The 15,848-nt window shown below is 48.3% G+C and overlaps 1 protein-coding gene across 1 annotated transcript in view; it reads left to right on the top strand.

Moving 5' to 3' along the window:
* The window catches only part of LOC135824637 (protein slit-like), a 244,559-nt gene extending 233,323 nt beyond the window's left edge, over positions 1-11,236 (top strand). The window contains exon 10 of the mRNA XM_065337361.1: positions 9,990-11,236. Within this exon, the coding sequence (XP_065193433.1) occupies positions 9,990-10,255 (266 nt within the window). The 3' untranslated portion in view covers positions 10,256-11,236. The remainder of the gene's footprint in view (positions 1-9,989) is intronic.
* Positions 11,237-15,848: the final 4,612 nt, after the last annotated feature.

The raw sequence follows: 15,848 nt of genomic DNA, 5'->3' as shown, positions 1-15,848 counted from the left end.
CGCTGTGACCACACAGGCGAAGGTGGTGGAATTACAGTGTGGATAAAGTCAGGCCTGTGTTTCCGCCATTTGGACTCCATTGACTGCAAAGTCTTCGAAGTCATATGGCTTCTTCTTCGGACCTCTTCTTGTGGAAAGATCATAGTCTGTGCAGTATACAGCTCTGGGAGCACCAGTTGCTCTGACTGCAGTCTCGTGGAGTACCTGGAGGACACATTGCAGGATACTCGACTCCTCGAAGACTACTTGCTGATCACTTGGGATTTGAATGTCAACAGCACCGCCTGGCTCAACAGCAACATGTGGCTGCCAGGATGGCTGGTCATCAATGGTTACGCCAAAGTAGTAGTAGTAGTAGCAGTAGAATTTATTATTTTACTAGGGAACTCCCAACAGGCGTTGCCTTTTTACTGGGAACCCTAGGAATGACTTGGTGCTTGTGACAAATGCAGAAAGGGGCTTAGCTTGACGACATCCAGGTGGAAGCATGTTCCATCTGTCTGCTGCCAAAAATGAAATAGCATTCAAGCCGTAACGAGACGTAGCTCTGGGTGGGTTCAGAGCGGCTGAAGCTTGACCGCGGGTAGCAGCATTTGTGCAGCATGATGCAGAGCGGGGGGTAAATATCGTGCTTAACAGAGGACTGGTGCAGCGAGATAGACACTTAAAAACAAACACAAACAGCTTCAAGTTTACACGGCGAGAGAAAGTATACAGGTTATATTTGGTGAGAATTAAATCGATAGAAGTATAATGATCATGGCCAAACACTCGCCTTAGGCACCTATTGCTGGTTGACTCAAGTTTGTCCCCGAGTTAAGCAGACAAGCAGGGAACATAACATGTGCTGGCGTAGTCCAAGGTACTCTGGACAATTGTCAGGTAAAACATGCGGCGGCCGGTCATGGAGACATCGCGGCGCCCGTGGCGGAATGAGGCAACCTTGCACTGTGCCTTTGCGCACACACGCTCAACCTGCTGCTCGAAGCTGAGCGACGAGTCCAATAAGAGGCCAAGGTACAGAACATGGCTGGACTCGGGGGTAACGGTGCCTTTGCAGGTGATGCTGGGGATCACGTCCGTGTGCAGCAGGTCTTCTGAGCAGCAGTAGCTGGGACTTTTTTTAGGGATTCAGCACCAGTCCCCAGGTATTTGGCAGCGGAGGTAACAGTTAAGGCTTTATCCTTACATTTCACGACTGGCATGTTGCCAGTAGAACTGTTTTCGTTGCCTATGTCCTCATCTCTCTTAGTTTTGTTTTCGCTGTTTGGGCTTTCATTAATTTATCTTTGCTTGCTTGTATTGCTGAGGGAACATATGCGGGTTTGTATTCGTGGGTCCCCATGGTGCATGGGCCACGCGTACTCATCCGGCGGATAGGTGCCGGTATTCAGCAGAAGCCCAATTTCGGAGAGCCAGTCAGACAGACGTGTCACAGCCGTAGTCAAAGTCTTGCAAACAGTGTCCAGATCTGAATCAGAATATTCGAGGATAATGTCGTCCGCGAACTGCTGATTGACAACAATGCAAGGTATGACGTCGGAAATGTCACTCGTGTAAAGGACAAAGAGAAGCGGCCCAAGAACACTGCCTTGGGGTGCACTTCTTGAGCATGGGACTGCATCAGAGAGAGCCTCACACACCTTGACACGCTGAGAACGACCAGACAGATAGCTAGCCAACCATAACAATACTCTGCCATTGACTCCCAGGGTGAATAGTTTATCAATCAGACGTTGATGTTGGACACGGTCAAGCGCTTTTGACATGTCATCCGCTCATCTAATCCCAAATGATGGACCCCTGAGTGCACACAAGTGATTCGTATCAAGGACAGAGAATGGAGGAAATGGCGGCACAACCTCGGCCATGACGTCAAGAAGCAATCATGCATCGTCTCTGTTACCCGCGCTACCACCACACTTAAAAACTCCAGGCAGGAGAGGGAACGGCACCTTCGGGCCCGACTCACCTGCAGCACGTTGACACTGAGTTCTCTGTAGAAAGGACTAAATCTATGGTGCTACCTTGGGGACAGAGAGGTGTAATCCTTGTTGGGGACAGCCCGTGGTTTGTGAGGCTGTAAGCAGATGCGATGACGTTGCGCCATTCTCTGGCCTCGGAACATGTCCACATTGAAGTCTCCTACAACGGTTATTGATGTTGTCACCAGAGACGCTCTATGGAAGGCAGAGTCCAGGAGAGTCCAGTACGCGACAGGCTCCTGCGGGGGACGATATACACATCCGAACAGGTGCTTCTGGGACTTTGATCGCAGCAGTATCCAGACGGCTTCCACGCCGTCTAGGCGGAGATTTGGCTGTGGCGTGATGGGAAGTGATGATTTGTAGTAGATACATACACCGCCTTCAGTCTTGTTTTCGCGGTCACATCTGGTAAGGTTATAATCTGGGATCTGTACTTCTCCGTCAGAGATTGCACTGTTCAGCCATGTTTCGGCTACACACCGGATGTCATACTTGGAGATCAGTGCGGTTAGAGCACGGACCTTGAAGCGGACACGGCATACGTTCATGAACCCTAAGGACAAGTGGGATGTGTCGTGGTTGGTACATGATCGAAGATTTCGGTTGCTCATTGGTATGAAAGATGATGCTAGGGGATTTACTGATGTAGAGAAAGGGAAGAACTAATGTGTGTGAAATTTCCTATCATTTTCAATGTAATAAACATGACTATTTTGTTGAATGGGGATACATTATGTAGCAATGGTGTACGTACGTCCGAGGTTGGGGCTTGTTAGCGACTGCAGATGTCGTTAGTCGCCTGGCTGTGCCTGCGGGCTTTTGCGGCTCCCTGCCTGGCTCCCTTAATAATGTTTACGGCTAGAACCTCGTAATGTGATCCTATCCGGTGCAGAACACTACTCAAGGCATCATCCAGGAGCTCACAATTGGCAGCTTGGTTACCTGGTCTCTGGTCGGCCGTTTGTTGACTCTTCTTTTCGGCCTACGGGCTGGTGTGAAGCCATCACTGTCGTCATCTTCTTGTGCCGTATCATCTGTAGGGGTGTGCTTAGCCCTGGACTTGCCACGCGCGGCGGGAGTTGTCTGACCTGCCCTGGGCTTGATCTCACTGGAGTTCAAGTCTACCATAGCGCTGTTATCCTCAATAGGTTCAACTGTTGACGTAGCATTGTTATCCTCAACAGGTGCTGTTGATGTTTTGGTCAGCTCTTTTTGTATCACAATGGTCTCACGGGATGTCTGGCGGCGTGGGCAGCTACGGGATTTGTGACCCGGCTGGTGATATTCCCAGCATGTCGATCCTTGTCCCTCGTGCCAAAGGCGCAACCTTGTTTTCATTTCTTGTACAACTAGCGTACTGGGGATTGACCTCAGGGGCGTACCGAATATGAACCGTCTCCCGCTCTCAACCATCACATCCACCCCCTCTGCAAGGCGGACTTTATGCCGTGATGGTCCATGGACAATTTTCATAAAATAATGGTTCTAGCATGGTGACCAAAGTGGCATCCTCGAGGACAAAGGGGCACCCAATTACAGGTAGCCGGACAACATCATCACCATAAAAGGGACGTACCTGCACAGCAATGTTCCTGACGGTCAAGCCCTCCGACAGCAGCCTTTGGAGACACTCTTCCTTATCCAGAGTTACTACGCAATGTCCCCGGATACGATCAAAATTTACCTGCTTGATGCAGTCAGGGCTCCTTATTTGGGCTGCCAAAGCGTCAAGGTAGGGCTGAAAAGACTCTTGGCCGTAGCCATCTACCGGAAAGGAACAGGAATGGTAAATGTCAGCAGCACTGCTCGATCTGACCAAGGATGGATCAGAGCACCAAAATGATATGGATGATGCCAGCGGAAGAGTTGACGACATATCCCTGCCCGGCTAATACGGAAGTAGTACGGAACTAATACGGAACATTACACGATGAATATTTAGTGTATATCCGTATGTAAGCGTATGGCATCTGTTGCATAAAAGCTGCTGCGCATTTCTGTTTTGATCAGATTTTATAGCAACGACAAAGCCGAGAAGAAGAAGTATTCAACCTCTAGGTGTGCACCGGAGAGAAAGTTCTCTTTATTTGCCGCTTCTTCCTTTACTTATAATATATCCCAGGTGTGTACCTCAGAGAACAATAATGAAAGCTAAATCGTGTTGATTGCACCGCGCCTCCACTCAGCTGCCTGTTACATTGGTGGCAGCGGTGTGTGTGTTTTTTTTAAATAAAACAACGTGATTCCACACCAGACTACCATGTCCCAACCCGCTGCAGGTCCGTGTGACGAATCAATATGAGAATCATGTTTCTCCAATTTTCTTGCATTCCTGGGCTTGGCCCTGCTTATAAGCCTGCAGCACAGTCAGGGTGCTAGCGTGGATCACCCTTCTCTCCGCACGGCACACACTGGAGACTCCGATGGCAATTCCAAGCGACCCGCTACCTACATGTATACTACCGGTGGTGATGGCGAAGCTGATGAGGATGACGACAGGCAGGCTGCTGTCCAAGACAAGGAGGGTATTCCCCAAGACCAGCAGGGTTTGATTTTCGCCGGCACGCAGTCGGAAGCAGGAGCTCACTCTCCACTTGGTACTTCGCCTCCGTGGTGGGATGCAGATTGTCGTCAACACTCGTCCTGGCTAGACCATCCCTCTTTACGTCGCGCAAAGCGATGCTATCGACCCCAGATGATGGTATGGCGTTTACCTCAAGTTATTTAGGGGATCCACCAGTGCCCACGAGTTCACAATCAGAAGCCACTTCTTAGATCTTCTGCCAGTAGCCGGCTATGGGCATTTGATTATGGCAGACTAAGAATTTGACATCCAGGATCTCTTGATGCCACATGGCGTAAATTTGAACATTCCTCCGTTCAAGCGATCCGAGCAACAGATGGCCTTACAGAAGGCGTCCAGAGAAAACAAGAAATTGCCACATTACTAATTCATGTTGAGTGTCCGATGGAGTGAATCAGGGAATTCTACATCTTTTCAAGTATTGTTCCAAGAACTCTTTTCCATATCGTCATTCAGATATGGGCTGTTTGCTGCCTGCTCACAGTATTCCAGGCTCCTTTACTTGCTGAAGCAAATAATGTTTTTCATGCCAATTGTTGCTAGCATTGCATGGCGAATTGATCTTCAGCAACACGAAATTTGTCATGCCTGATCAATCATGCACAGTATGGAGCAGCTAATGACTTAGTGGGTATAAAAGTGGACAGAATGAAATACTTTAGATTGCAATATTGGCAAAGGTGCAATGAATTATAATCACCCACCGTTAGGCGGTGTATCTGCCGCTAGGGTTTATCGGGTGTTAGCGGCAGTCGTGAGTTCCCTTCGGGAACGGATACGATAATTTCCTTTTTTTTAATGAATAATAATAACCGTTTTCCCGTTTGTGTCTTTCCCTCAAACTAGTGAAGATTTTATGACTTGGGGCTCCCCGCGTGCTAGAGTGTACGCGAAGTGTGTGGGTACAGTGAGGGCTGCGTCCCACCCGCCCTTGTGGATTCACAGGATCACTTGCGTTCGCTTTACCATTTCGGGCAACTCCTTTGGCACGGTTATCGGACGAGGCGGCCACTCAGTGTGCTGCTGGACGAGGAACTCGGGGCCGTTCCACCATACTGAATCATTGGCTAGCTGGGCTGCTGTCAAGCCTCTGGTGCCCTTGTCGGCTGGGTTCAGCTTTCCAGGAACGTGGTTCCACTGGCTGCCAGCTAAATACTCTTGTACTTCAGCTATCTGGTTGCCAACGTCGACTTTAAACTTTCTACAATGTGCTCTCACCCAGTGAAGCACGTTCATCGAGTCAGACCAGTTGGTTGCATCAGCCAGCGGCAGATCTAGCGCATCATTCACTGTCTTGGCCAGGCAAGCACCAAGCATGGCACCCTTCAGCTCCAGCTTCGGGATCGACATCTTCTTAATGGGACATGGACGCGTCTTGGCGAGTGCTAGCGTCACTCGCACGTTGCCGTCTGGGTACTCAGCATGGACGTACACGTTAGCCGCGTAGGCGGCATCTGAAGCATCCGTGAACAAGTGCAGCGACAATGTAGCGACAGTCGACTCGCGACCCGGACACTTGAAGCAGCGCGGCGCACGGATCAGCGCCAGATCTCCCCACTCGCTAAACCAGGGTGGCCATCTCCGTGTGTGCTCAGCGTCCAGTGGAACATCCCAGCCCACGCAGAGGTTGCACAGCTCCTGGAACATGACACGAGAGCGAATCGTGAAGGGAGCTAGTTTTCCGCGTGGGTCGAATATAGATGCCATCTTACTCAGCACGGCTCGCTTGGTCAGCTTCTCTGTGGCAGGTGGCTTGAATCCAAAGGTGAAGGTATCATCCTCTGCCGACCACATCACGCCTAGCATCTTGACTGATGGTAGCACACAGTGATCATGATCATTGATGCTAGCTACAAGCTGCGGTGAGCGGTCAGCTTCCGGTACGCCGTCCATCACCTCCGAGCCATTGCTGAGCCACTTCCGGAGGTGGAACTGCCCTGCTTAAGGATGTCCTGTACCGTCTGCTGTGTCCTGATGGCTTCCGGTACGGAGACAGCAGAGTGCAGTAGATCATCAACATACATGTCTCGGTCAACGATCTGCAACATGGCTGGGTCATACTTGTCGGCTGTCTCGCGGCACACCACTTGTAGCGCCTTGCATGCCAGGTAAGGAGACGCCTTGATGCCGAACACCAACCTCTGAAACTCGTATACGCGTGAGTCCCACACAAAGCGATGATATCGGCGGTCTTGCTCAACCAGCACGACTTGCAGGAACATCTCGGTAATGTCCGCCGTGAGCGCTACTGGCTCCCTGCAGAACCGCAGAAGCACTTTCACCAGGTCATTCTGCAGAGCGGGTCCAGCGTACATACACTCATTGATCTACGTGCTGTCATACTTGGCAGCAGGATCAAAGATGACACGTACCTTCGTGGTGGCCTTGCCATCTCGTAAAATTGCGAAATTCGGCAGGAACCACTGGTCGTCGCCATCTGCCTCAACCTCTTCTGCCGACACTGCGCGCACATTATTTATTATTTTGAGTTTCAAATTTATTATTTTATTATTATTTTTCAATTTTGTTTGAATAGGGCATTCCCACAGGCCTAAGGCCTTCTTACGGGTACCCTATATATTTTGTATGGATGAGCGGAAGTCTGGTAGTGTGGAGCAAATACGAACAGAAGCAGTGAGCGAATTCCAGCGATCTGCACCTAAGAAGGTTAATGCGTACAAGCCATAGCATATAGCTTTTGTCAATGTGGCTACATATGACTTTGCCGTATGCTGCGTTCAGCTCTGGACGCTTGTCCAGCAATTTCTCTAGCATGCGCAGGAGATGGTCTGCCATGGCGCGATTAGCAGTGACACCAGGCTCGACGTTGCTGTGGACCCATGGGATTGCCATGGTGACTCGCTGATCATGGAAGCTGATGGATTTCTCAACGATCACCTCAGCCACCTTTCTCTGCAGGGGTGATGTAGGTGCCTTTGTGCTTCATCCCGACTAGGCTTGTCCACAAAATGTTTTCAATTATTTCTGAATATTGGTTGGATTTTCGCAATTAGAATTTTTTTTGAATTTTGGCCTCATCAGGATTGAGTTTTAGCCGTTTTTGGAGAACGACAGTGCTGTCACATCTGGAGAGTACATGTGCTGCTCAATATTACCAAGTTTGACATGTGAAAACAGTACTTTCAAATACACACACCTTTGACCTTTGACCTTTTGACACCCATCCCCCGAATTTGGAAGCACACAGCAGTACAGACACACATGATAAGCAGTTTGTGGTTTAATTAATTTTTTTTTATTTTTTGGAAAAGTTGGGTACGAGTACTGTAAAAACCATGGCAGCGGATCGAATTTTTTCTGCATTTTGGGGGATTTTTGAATTTTCTTAAAACATTTTGACCGTTTTTTCGCTTTTTGAATTTCAATTTTGGACCAAATAATTCGCATGATGTGGCCATCCTTAATCCCGACTGCCTCCAGATTCCAGAAATCCTGGGCCAGGCTATCTATGCTGCATTCGCCGTATAGAGCATGCACGAAGACTAGTTGACGGACAACTCGTCATCACTGGGTGCACTGGGCGTTGGCCCCATACACACCCATCCCAGTGGCATCCTGCGGGCAATCGGTCCACCGCTGCTGCTTCTTTGACGACACCGTAGCGTCCCCACGCTTGACTGGCAAAGAAAACAGCAAGCAAAGAAAATCGGCCAGCGGGCACAGTTCAAACATCTTGAACGACACGCGCAAAGCAAAACACGTGACAGAAAATAATGCATGATGTCATCTGTACTCACGCGGACATGCAAAAAAAGGTCAAATCTACACAAAAGCGAGTGCCGCAAGACACAGCACAAATAAATAATAATTAAAACAGCGAAGAACTAGAAAGGCAGATTTCTAATTATCGAAGAACAAGAATGTATCGTAGAGTCCCAGCGCAACTGCCGGAGGATGCTGGCACCCACCAGACGGTTGGTGGCTGCCCCTGCCAGAGAGATAGAACGAAAACTGAAGCAGAGGAGCCACGTTACAAATAGTGAAACGCACAAGTTAAGAATAACCGAGCAGTGTCCAGTTACGACATACTGAGTAATATACAATGTTAAACGAAGACAAACACTAACAAATGGAGATCGTTCCAACAGTATCCTGGATTCGGTTTGGAAAAGGCTTGCTGTGGAGGTCCCAGCACTGGATGTTGTATCAAAGGTACGACCTCGTAGCACGCCCAGAACCTAAAAAAAGTCAAAAATTGACTTGGGTCTGTGGGAGTCTGTGACAGAACGCCCACTCTTGTCGTTGTTACAGATTCCAGGGCCGCGTTGAAGGGCCCTATCCCACCACCCATGGCTGCTTCTGGAGTTTTTTTTAGGTTTGAATCCTCTGCACGGATAGAATTGGCTAGAAAATGTGAAAACAATTGTAAACGTATTTGTTTGGGTACTGGGTGGCTCGCACACCGTGGCACTATGCCTGAATTTTGAGTTCTTCCGCCTGTAAAGCCTGTCAGTGAGGCGCAAGAACTTTTAAATCATGTCCAGAGAGCCAGCATAGTGGCAGGAGTGTGTGGTGCAAATTTCACTCAAATCCATTTAGACACACGTTACGGTTAATTGAATAATAATAATAATAATAATAATGACAGTTCGCATTTCACTCATTGCATGAGGTCAACGCATCTGTTAACAATTTCGAGCCAAGCAGCTCTATCAGAAGCAGATTGCACAGCATCCAGAAGCGACAGATTAATGCATTGTAAGTCTTTCTTGACAACGTCGATCCATCTCAGACGTGGCCGTTAATTGAATGCCATGTGAAATTTAGGACCAGGCTGCTACCTATTTCACTCAAATCCATTGAGACACACGTTACGGTTAATTGAATGCCATGTGAAATTTAGGACCAGGCTGCTACCTTAACATCCGTTGCAAGATGAGGGTTGTTACGTAGAGAAGGTCTAAGCACGACTGGGTCCCTGCAGGTGCTGTATGCGGTGGGGTATTCACAGGCTGGTCTAGTCCGAAGCAGGTGAGGTGGCGGTAAAGCGCAGCTCCCGTGGGGCACTTTGAGTCAGTTGGGCACCAGTGCTGGTGCTTACAGTTGAAGTCTCCAGTCAGTATGACACGGTACGAGGAAATTGAGAAAGTGACCAGGGCATCGGTGAGCATGTTACAGAAGTGATTTTGGCAGAGGGTGGGCGATATTGTACCTTAATAGGCTTTAGGGAGCCGGAATAAGGTTTATGCTGCACCCACAATGTTTCACAGGTACAACCTGGAAGGCTCATCTGCGGAAAGTTCGGATAAGAGGAAGGGATGCGCTAAGAAGATGTGCACCAGCTACATGTATGTCCCTAAGCAATAAAAACATGTCGAACGTTACAGGATAATGTATTCGCTAATTCATTTCCATTTTACTTAATAATGCCTTTCTTTTTATTTCTTCCATTTCAGGGCACGAGTTGTCGATTGGTTTATTGGGAGGCGCTGGAGTGATTTTAGTTATTATCGCAGTCATAGTCATCATCTGGTCACGACGTGAATACAAAGCCAAAAGGGAAGAAACAACACGGAGCAAATTTCATCGAGATGTGTTCTTCTCCGACTGCAAGCAGACCACGGGTATGACGTACTTGTCCAATAATCCAGCTTACAGCACCAAACAGGAGCCTATATATGAAGAAATTGATCTCCCAGATGAAGCCAACACAAAATCGTAGTAAATTGTCAACGGTAACCCTTCTTATTTACATGTTCTAAAAATCAGCATCATGAAAAATGTACGTGGAGCTATTGCTCACCTCTCCACGTCTCATCATTGTCAATTCCAAGTAAACCTATGTAGTAGAATAGCAGCATTCTTAGTACTAGTAGTAGTAGGCATGTTCTTCTTTTACTCTACCCCTCCCTCACTCCTTTTCACAACTACATCATTCTTATATTATTTCTTTTATTATAAATGTGTGTATTGTTTTTCCGTCTGGCATGGATTTTCTGCCCTTTTTGCAAGCATAAAGTATTGTTAGTCATGCATGCCAACATTGAGCCAAATGCAATTGACACGAACCCACTCGAGTCTTACAACATTCACACATATGGAGGAGTCTGCTTTTCAAGCAAATCCGCCTTTTTCGCGCACGTACTGCTATTGGATATGTATCCAAAGTCACGTGCCATACGCGGCACCCCCCCCCCCTTCTGCCACTGCTGGGAATTTAAACATAACTAAGTTCTCATTTTTGCTACATGGAAATTGTGGGCACACATTATGCGAATGTGTCAACCAACTAAACCAGCCCCTGAACAGTCAGACGTGCACAATGTAGTACAGAACTGACAAGGAGTACGGAGCAACTCCACTGCAAGAAAGTGTTGAAGTTTTGTGCTAGGTTGTGCATGTATGGTTGTTCAAAATCTGGTTTCTTTGGCAGACTCAATTGCGTAACTTTTGCCCACAACTACCACGTTACAATGTTTTTCTTGGCCCAACACCCGAGTTCTTTTTCTTTTTTGTTGCACCTTTTCCCCATTTCATTTCTATGTGCATATGACATCCATGCTTTCTTGTTATTATAGCTCTACTCTCCTGAACTGTTACTATCACCTCTCTACTGTACATTGTCCATTGCCCTTGTTCATTTCACTTTGGATGTGCTTCACCTGATGACAAATCTTGAACAGTATTCTAGTGAAACCGAAAACCTCCAAAATGTTCCTGAAGTGTGTACTCATTTTTAGTAATGTCGCTAGGCACCGGTGGATTATGCCGGCATAATAGACCCTTTGCACAATAAGCGATAGGGGTCGAGACAGGGCATGCTGTACGCGCGCTGCACACTTTTCATGCAACCAGCATGCATGGTTTGCTGCGAAACGTGATCAAGTTGCTTGTGACAGGTTGTGTTTTCACGGTCCCCACGCGATGTTCATGTATGTACTCCCCAGCCTTTTTCATTTTGAAGTTTTTTTAGTTCTGAAGGAAGAAGTTCCGAAATGCTTTCCAAGGACCACTGTTGGGTTCTTGTTTGCAGCCACCGTCATCCAGAGTCTAAGAAACCCAATTTTTTTCCATGAGTGCCCTGGTGATGCTGGCATTCCATTCTCTTGGATCCTGGCTATATGGCAAGAAGAGGGTAGCAGTTTGTTGCGACATCGTTCACAGTGTTTTGCTCGGAACACTGTGTCGATGACGAATTTCTTCCTTCCTTTACCGAAGGCGCGGAACGCCCTGCCAAGAGACTCTGTAGCTTGCATGACCCATCCCTGTCTTCGCTATTCCAGGAAGATCGACTGCTTGCTGGCGCTGCTCGAGCTGCTGATGTTGAAGTGCAGAGAGACGCAGCCTCGTCGCTCAGGCGTGCGGAGAAAGCCATATGAGTTCGAGCGATGGCTGTGTGCTCGATATGGCAGACTTTCACATTATGCACATAGCCACCAAATTAAAACTCATGGACACTATCCACGGGCTTCTTCACTAGTACTACTCCGTCAGCTCCCTCTTCTGTCGTCCGCGACTTGCCCCTGCGTTGGAGATGAGCAAGCCTGGTTGTTGTTGTTGTTGTAGAAGTTTATTTAACGTCGCACCACAAACAGGCGATTTCGCCTCCTTTGATACATGTGGACGACAGAAGGAATGAGAGAGAGGGGGGGACAGAAGTATGGAGAGAGGAAGGGTAGAAATAAATAAGCAATCAACCTCAGGGCTACACCAAAGCAAAAACGGAATGGGAACAGACTATATACAAAATAGCTTCATACATATAATTATTGCAAAACACGTTTACTATTCTTCAGTCCGCTATACCACAGAAACACACTAGCCGAAAAGCATTTAAACGGAGCCATGATGCGCTTTTAGCAGGGCACAGAACTGAAGGTGGCTGGGCTCGGAACGGAGATCAGGCGGGAGCTGGTCCCACAGGACTGCGCCGATGAACTGCATGGTCGCTCGACCCGCAGGACCGGGCCAGAATGGTACTCGAAAGAGGTGATGTGCTGCTCCCCGAGTGCGGTCACCAGTAACTCTCACGAAGAAGCTGGTGAAGAGGGAGCTAGCTCGGGAGAACAGACAACGACGGACGAAGATGAGGAGCTTAATGTAAAACATGTCCTCCAGGGTGGTGAGGCGGAGCTGTTCAAAGATCAGGCTCGTGCGCGACCACGGTGGCAGACCGAAGAAGCCGCGGATAGCGCACTTCGTTAGACGTGCGAGGGGCTCCATGTTGCCAATTTGAAGTGGCGGATAAAAGGCGTTGGAAGCGTACGACAACCTACCCTGGATCATCGACCTGTAAAACAGGATCTTTGACGCCAGGGTGAGGCTTCGGCGGCTCCGCCACAGCGCACCTACTGACTTCCGCACCTGCTGGATTGTGTGATTGACGTGAGGCTCCCAGGAGAGCTGCCCATCTACCATTACGCCCAGGTACCCCGCTTGTTCCACAACTGCAAGGGCTGCATTCCCACAGCGAATTCGAATGCTATCTGTGTCAGGGGCTGGGCCTCTTGGTGTAATCAACAGAGCTTGCGTTTTCTTTTGGTTCAGCATTAGTCTGCGGTCCTCCAATCACTGCGACAGGCCAGTGATGGCTGTGCTTAGAGAAGAGCACACTTGTTCGCAACTGCCCGAGGCTTCAAGTGCAATGTCGTCTGCAATTTCCTGGTTTGTGACCTGCTGGGGCAAGCAGCATCGAAGGTTACGGATATATAGTGTGAACAGGAGGGGGCCGAGGACCGGGATCCTTGCGGCACCCCTCGATTGCATGCGACGTATTCCGAGCAATTTCCGCCCACGACTACGCGTTGAAGCCGCTCACTCAGGTAACTAGTGAACCATAGGTGTACAGTACCGCCGACCCCAATGTCGGATAGCTCCTGTGCCAAGATGGTGTGTTTGAGCCTGGTGTGACACTCACTCATTCTGGGAAACAAAGGTTCATCACTCTTCCGCTAGGACGCATGAAAATTGATGTTGGTCACGAAAATGTCGGTTCAGCTCGTTCTGTTGATCGCAATTCTAAAATAGTACAAGTAATAGTGATAATAATAGCGCGGGCTTGCGACTAGTTGGTTTGGAGGTGACAGCGCTGCGAATGACCGAGGGTCCTCGACGTCTGACTCACCGTCCAGGAGCGACACTGACTCACACTGCTATCTGGTGTTCACGAGGTGTTTGTCGCGCTGGAAATGGAGCGTCCCTGTAAGTTTGTACCCCTGGTGATGTTTGTGCCTGGAGAGCACTATATAAGTGGTGCTCTTCAGGCACAATCTTCCTCAGCCTACTCAAGCTCAACTGTTGAGGGGTGAATTCCCCGAAACACTGTGTATTGAGCAGGGAGTGGTGCTTTCTTGCAGGTTTGCTGAGTCGAAGGTTCGATGGACTTCTTGTGTGCTCTGCATGGCAGTCGTGAGTCAGTTAAGTGTTAAGTAAAGTCGGCGGAATAGCGCGAGCTCCGGTGTGGGGAGCAAACACTTTCTTTATAATAATAATAATTGTTTTTCGGTCATTACCAGTGCGCTCATTGCTATAGGACCATCACCCATTGCTATATTTAGACGTGGTCATTCCGATGCTTCGGGAATACTTGCTCTAGGTTAAAGTATGGAAAATAATGAGGGGCTTTTTATACCATAACTCGACAAATGGTGACATTTCGGAAATGATGGTGGGCTGTCTGCAAATAATCAGGGGTCACACACGTCCAACTCACGGGCATTCTTTCGATGTTTGTTCCACTGGATGACTTTTCATGCATGAAGACATTCTTGTACTTCGAAGTATAATTATTATGTTCCGAGCCGACAAGAATAGCAAGTTGTTGAATCGAAGCGCAAGTATGGCTGTGTGGGTTATTATTATTATTATTTATTCACAATCACGTGGCACTAGCCAATGAAATGGTGATGTGGGCGATAGCCAGCCATGGCGGTAATACAGCTAGAGGGGGGAAAGAAAAAGAATGAACTGGGAACTGAAAAGCAAAAGAAGCTAGGGCAGGGCTGGATATCAACTAGTATGTTGCATTCTGCAGTAGCTGTGTGAATGTATTGTAACATTGGCAGGATCTTAGATGTTGTGGGAGGAGAGACCAATGGCGGTAAGCAAGGAAGAGAGGAGATGTTTGCAGAGAGGCAGACCGCGCAATAGGGAAGCGGAGAGAGTTTCTGGTGCGCATGTCTTGAGATTGAGCAAACCAGCTTAGGCAGGAGAGAGCATGAAGAGGAGCAATGCCCAGCTTAATTTTATGAATTGTCTGGCATGCCAAAAAACGCACGCGGACCGAGAGCGGCACAGCAGAAGCAAGGCGGTATAAGTCTGCGCTTGGAGTCAGGCGAGGACGCCGAAATAATATTTTCAAAAGACGCCTATGCATAACTTCGAGTCGAGCAATCAGTGTTTTAGAAATGCCAGCCCAAATTATGCAGCAGTAAGCAAAAATAGGCAGAATGTAAGATGTGTAGATAACATGGCGACAGTCGGTGTGGAGGTGGGTGATGTGTGATGAGAGAAATCCCATTACTGAGCTAACTCGGCTGTCTAAATTTTCGATCTGGGATTTCCAGGTTAAGTGTTGGTCAATAATGACGCCAAGATGCTTGTGTTTTTCAACGATGCAGAGCGGGGTTGTGGTGCCTGGAAAGGTGAAGGGACTGGTTACTAATGAAGATAGGTCACAGGAACAACTGGGGGGGATACACATTACAGCAGTTTTCGAAGAGTTGGGTTGCAATTTCCATTTTTCCATCCAATGAATAACGCCATCTATGTTGGACTGTAACTTGGCACTAGCCTCGGGGAGAGTGGGTGCTGTCACAAGTAGTGCTGTATCATCAGCATATAGTGATGTGTGATCCATTTCTGCCAGATCGTTTACATACATAAGGAAGAGGAGAGGCCCCAGGATTGATCGCTGAGGAACTCCAGACCGTACATGCCCTTTGGCAGACAGAGCAGAGCCGACACGCACCCTTTGCTGTCTGCCCGTCAGGTAAGTACTGAGCCACGTGAAGCAAGTACCATGGATTCCATGGCGCGACAGCTTGTATAGGAGCCCGCGTGTCCAAACGGTGTCGAAGACCTTGCTTAGATCAAAGAAACATAGCATGCTGTAATGGCCGTTCTCACGAACAGAAGATATCGATTTAACAAGTCTGAGAAGCTGCCAGGACGTAGAGTCACCTTTTCGGAATCCAGACTGGGCGGATGTAGAACAGGAGACAGGTAAGTGTATAAGTGGTTGTACATAATACGTTCACACAGCTTGGAGATTGTTGACAATAACGACCGTGCCATGATACAGACGCCGCCATATG

The sequence above is a fragment of the Sycon ciliatum genome, chromosome 9 (genome assembly GCF_964019385.1).
Source record: "Sycon ciliatum chromosome 9, ocSycCili1.1, whole genome shotgun sequence".
Lineage (NCBI taxonomy): Eukaryota > Metazoa > Porifera > Calcarea > Leucosolenida > Sycettidae > Sycon > Sycon ciliatum.
Note: the sequence above shows the minus strand (reverse complement) of the source record. Positions and strands in the feature narration are given on the sequence as shown.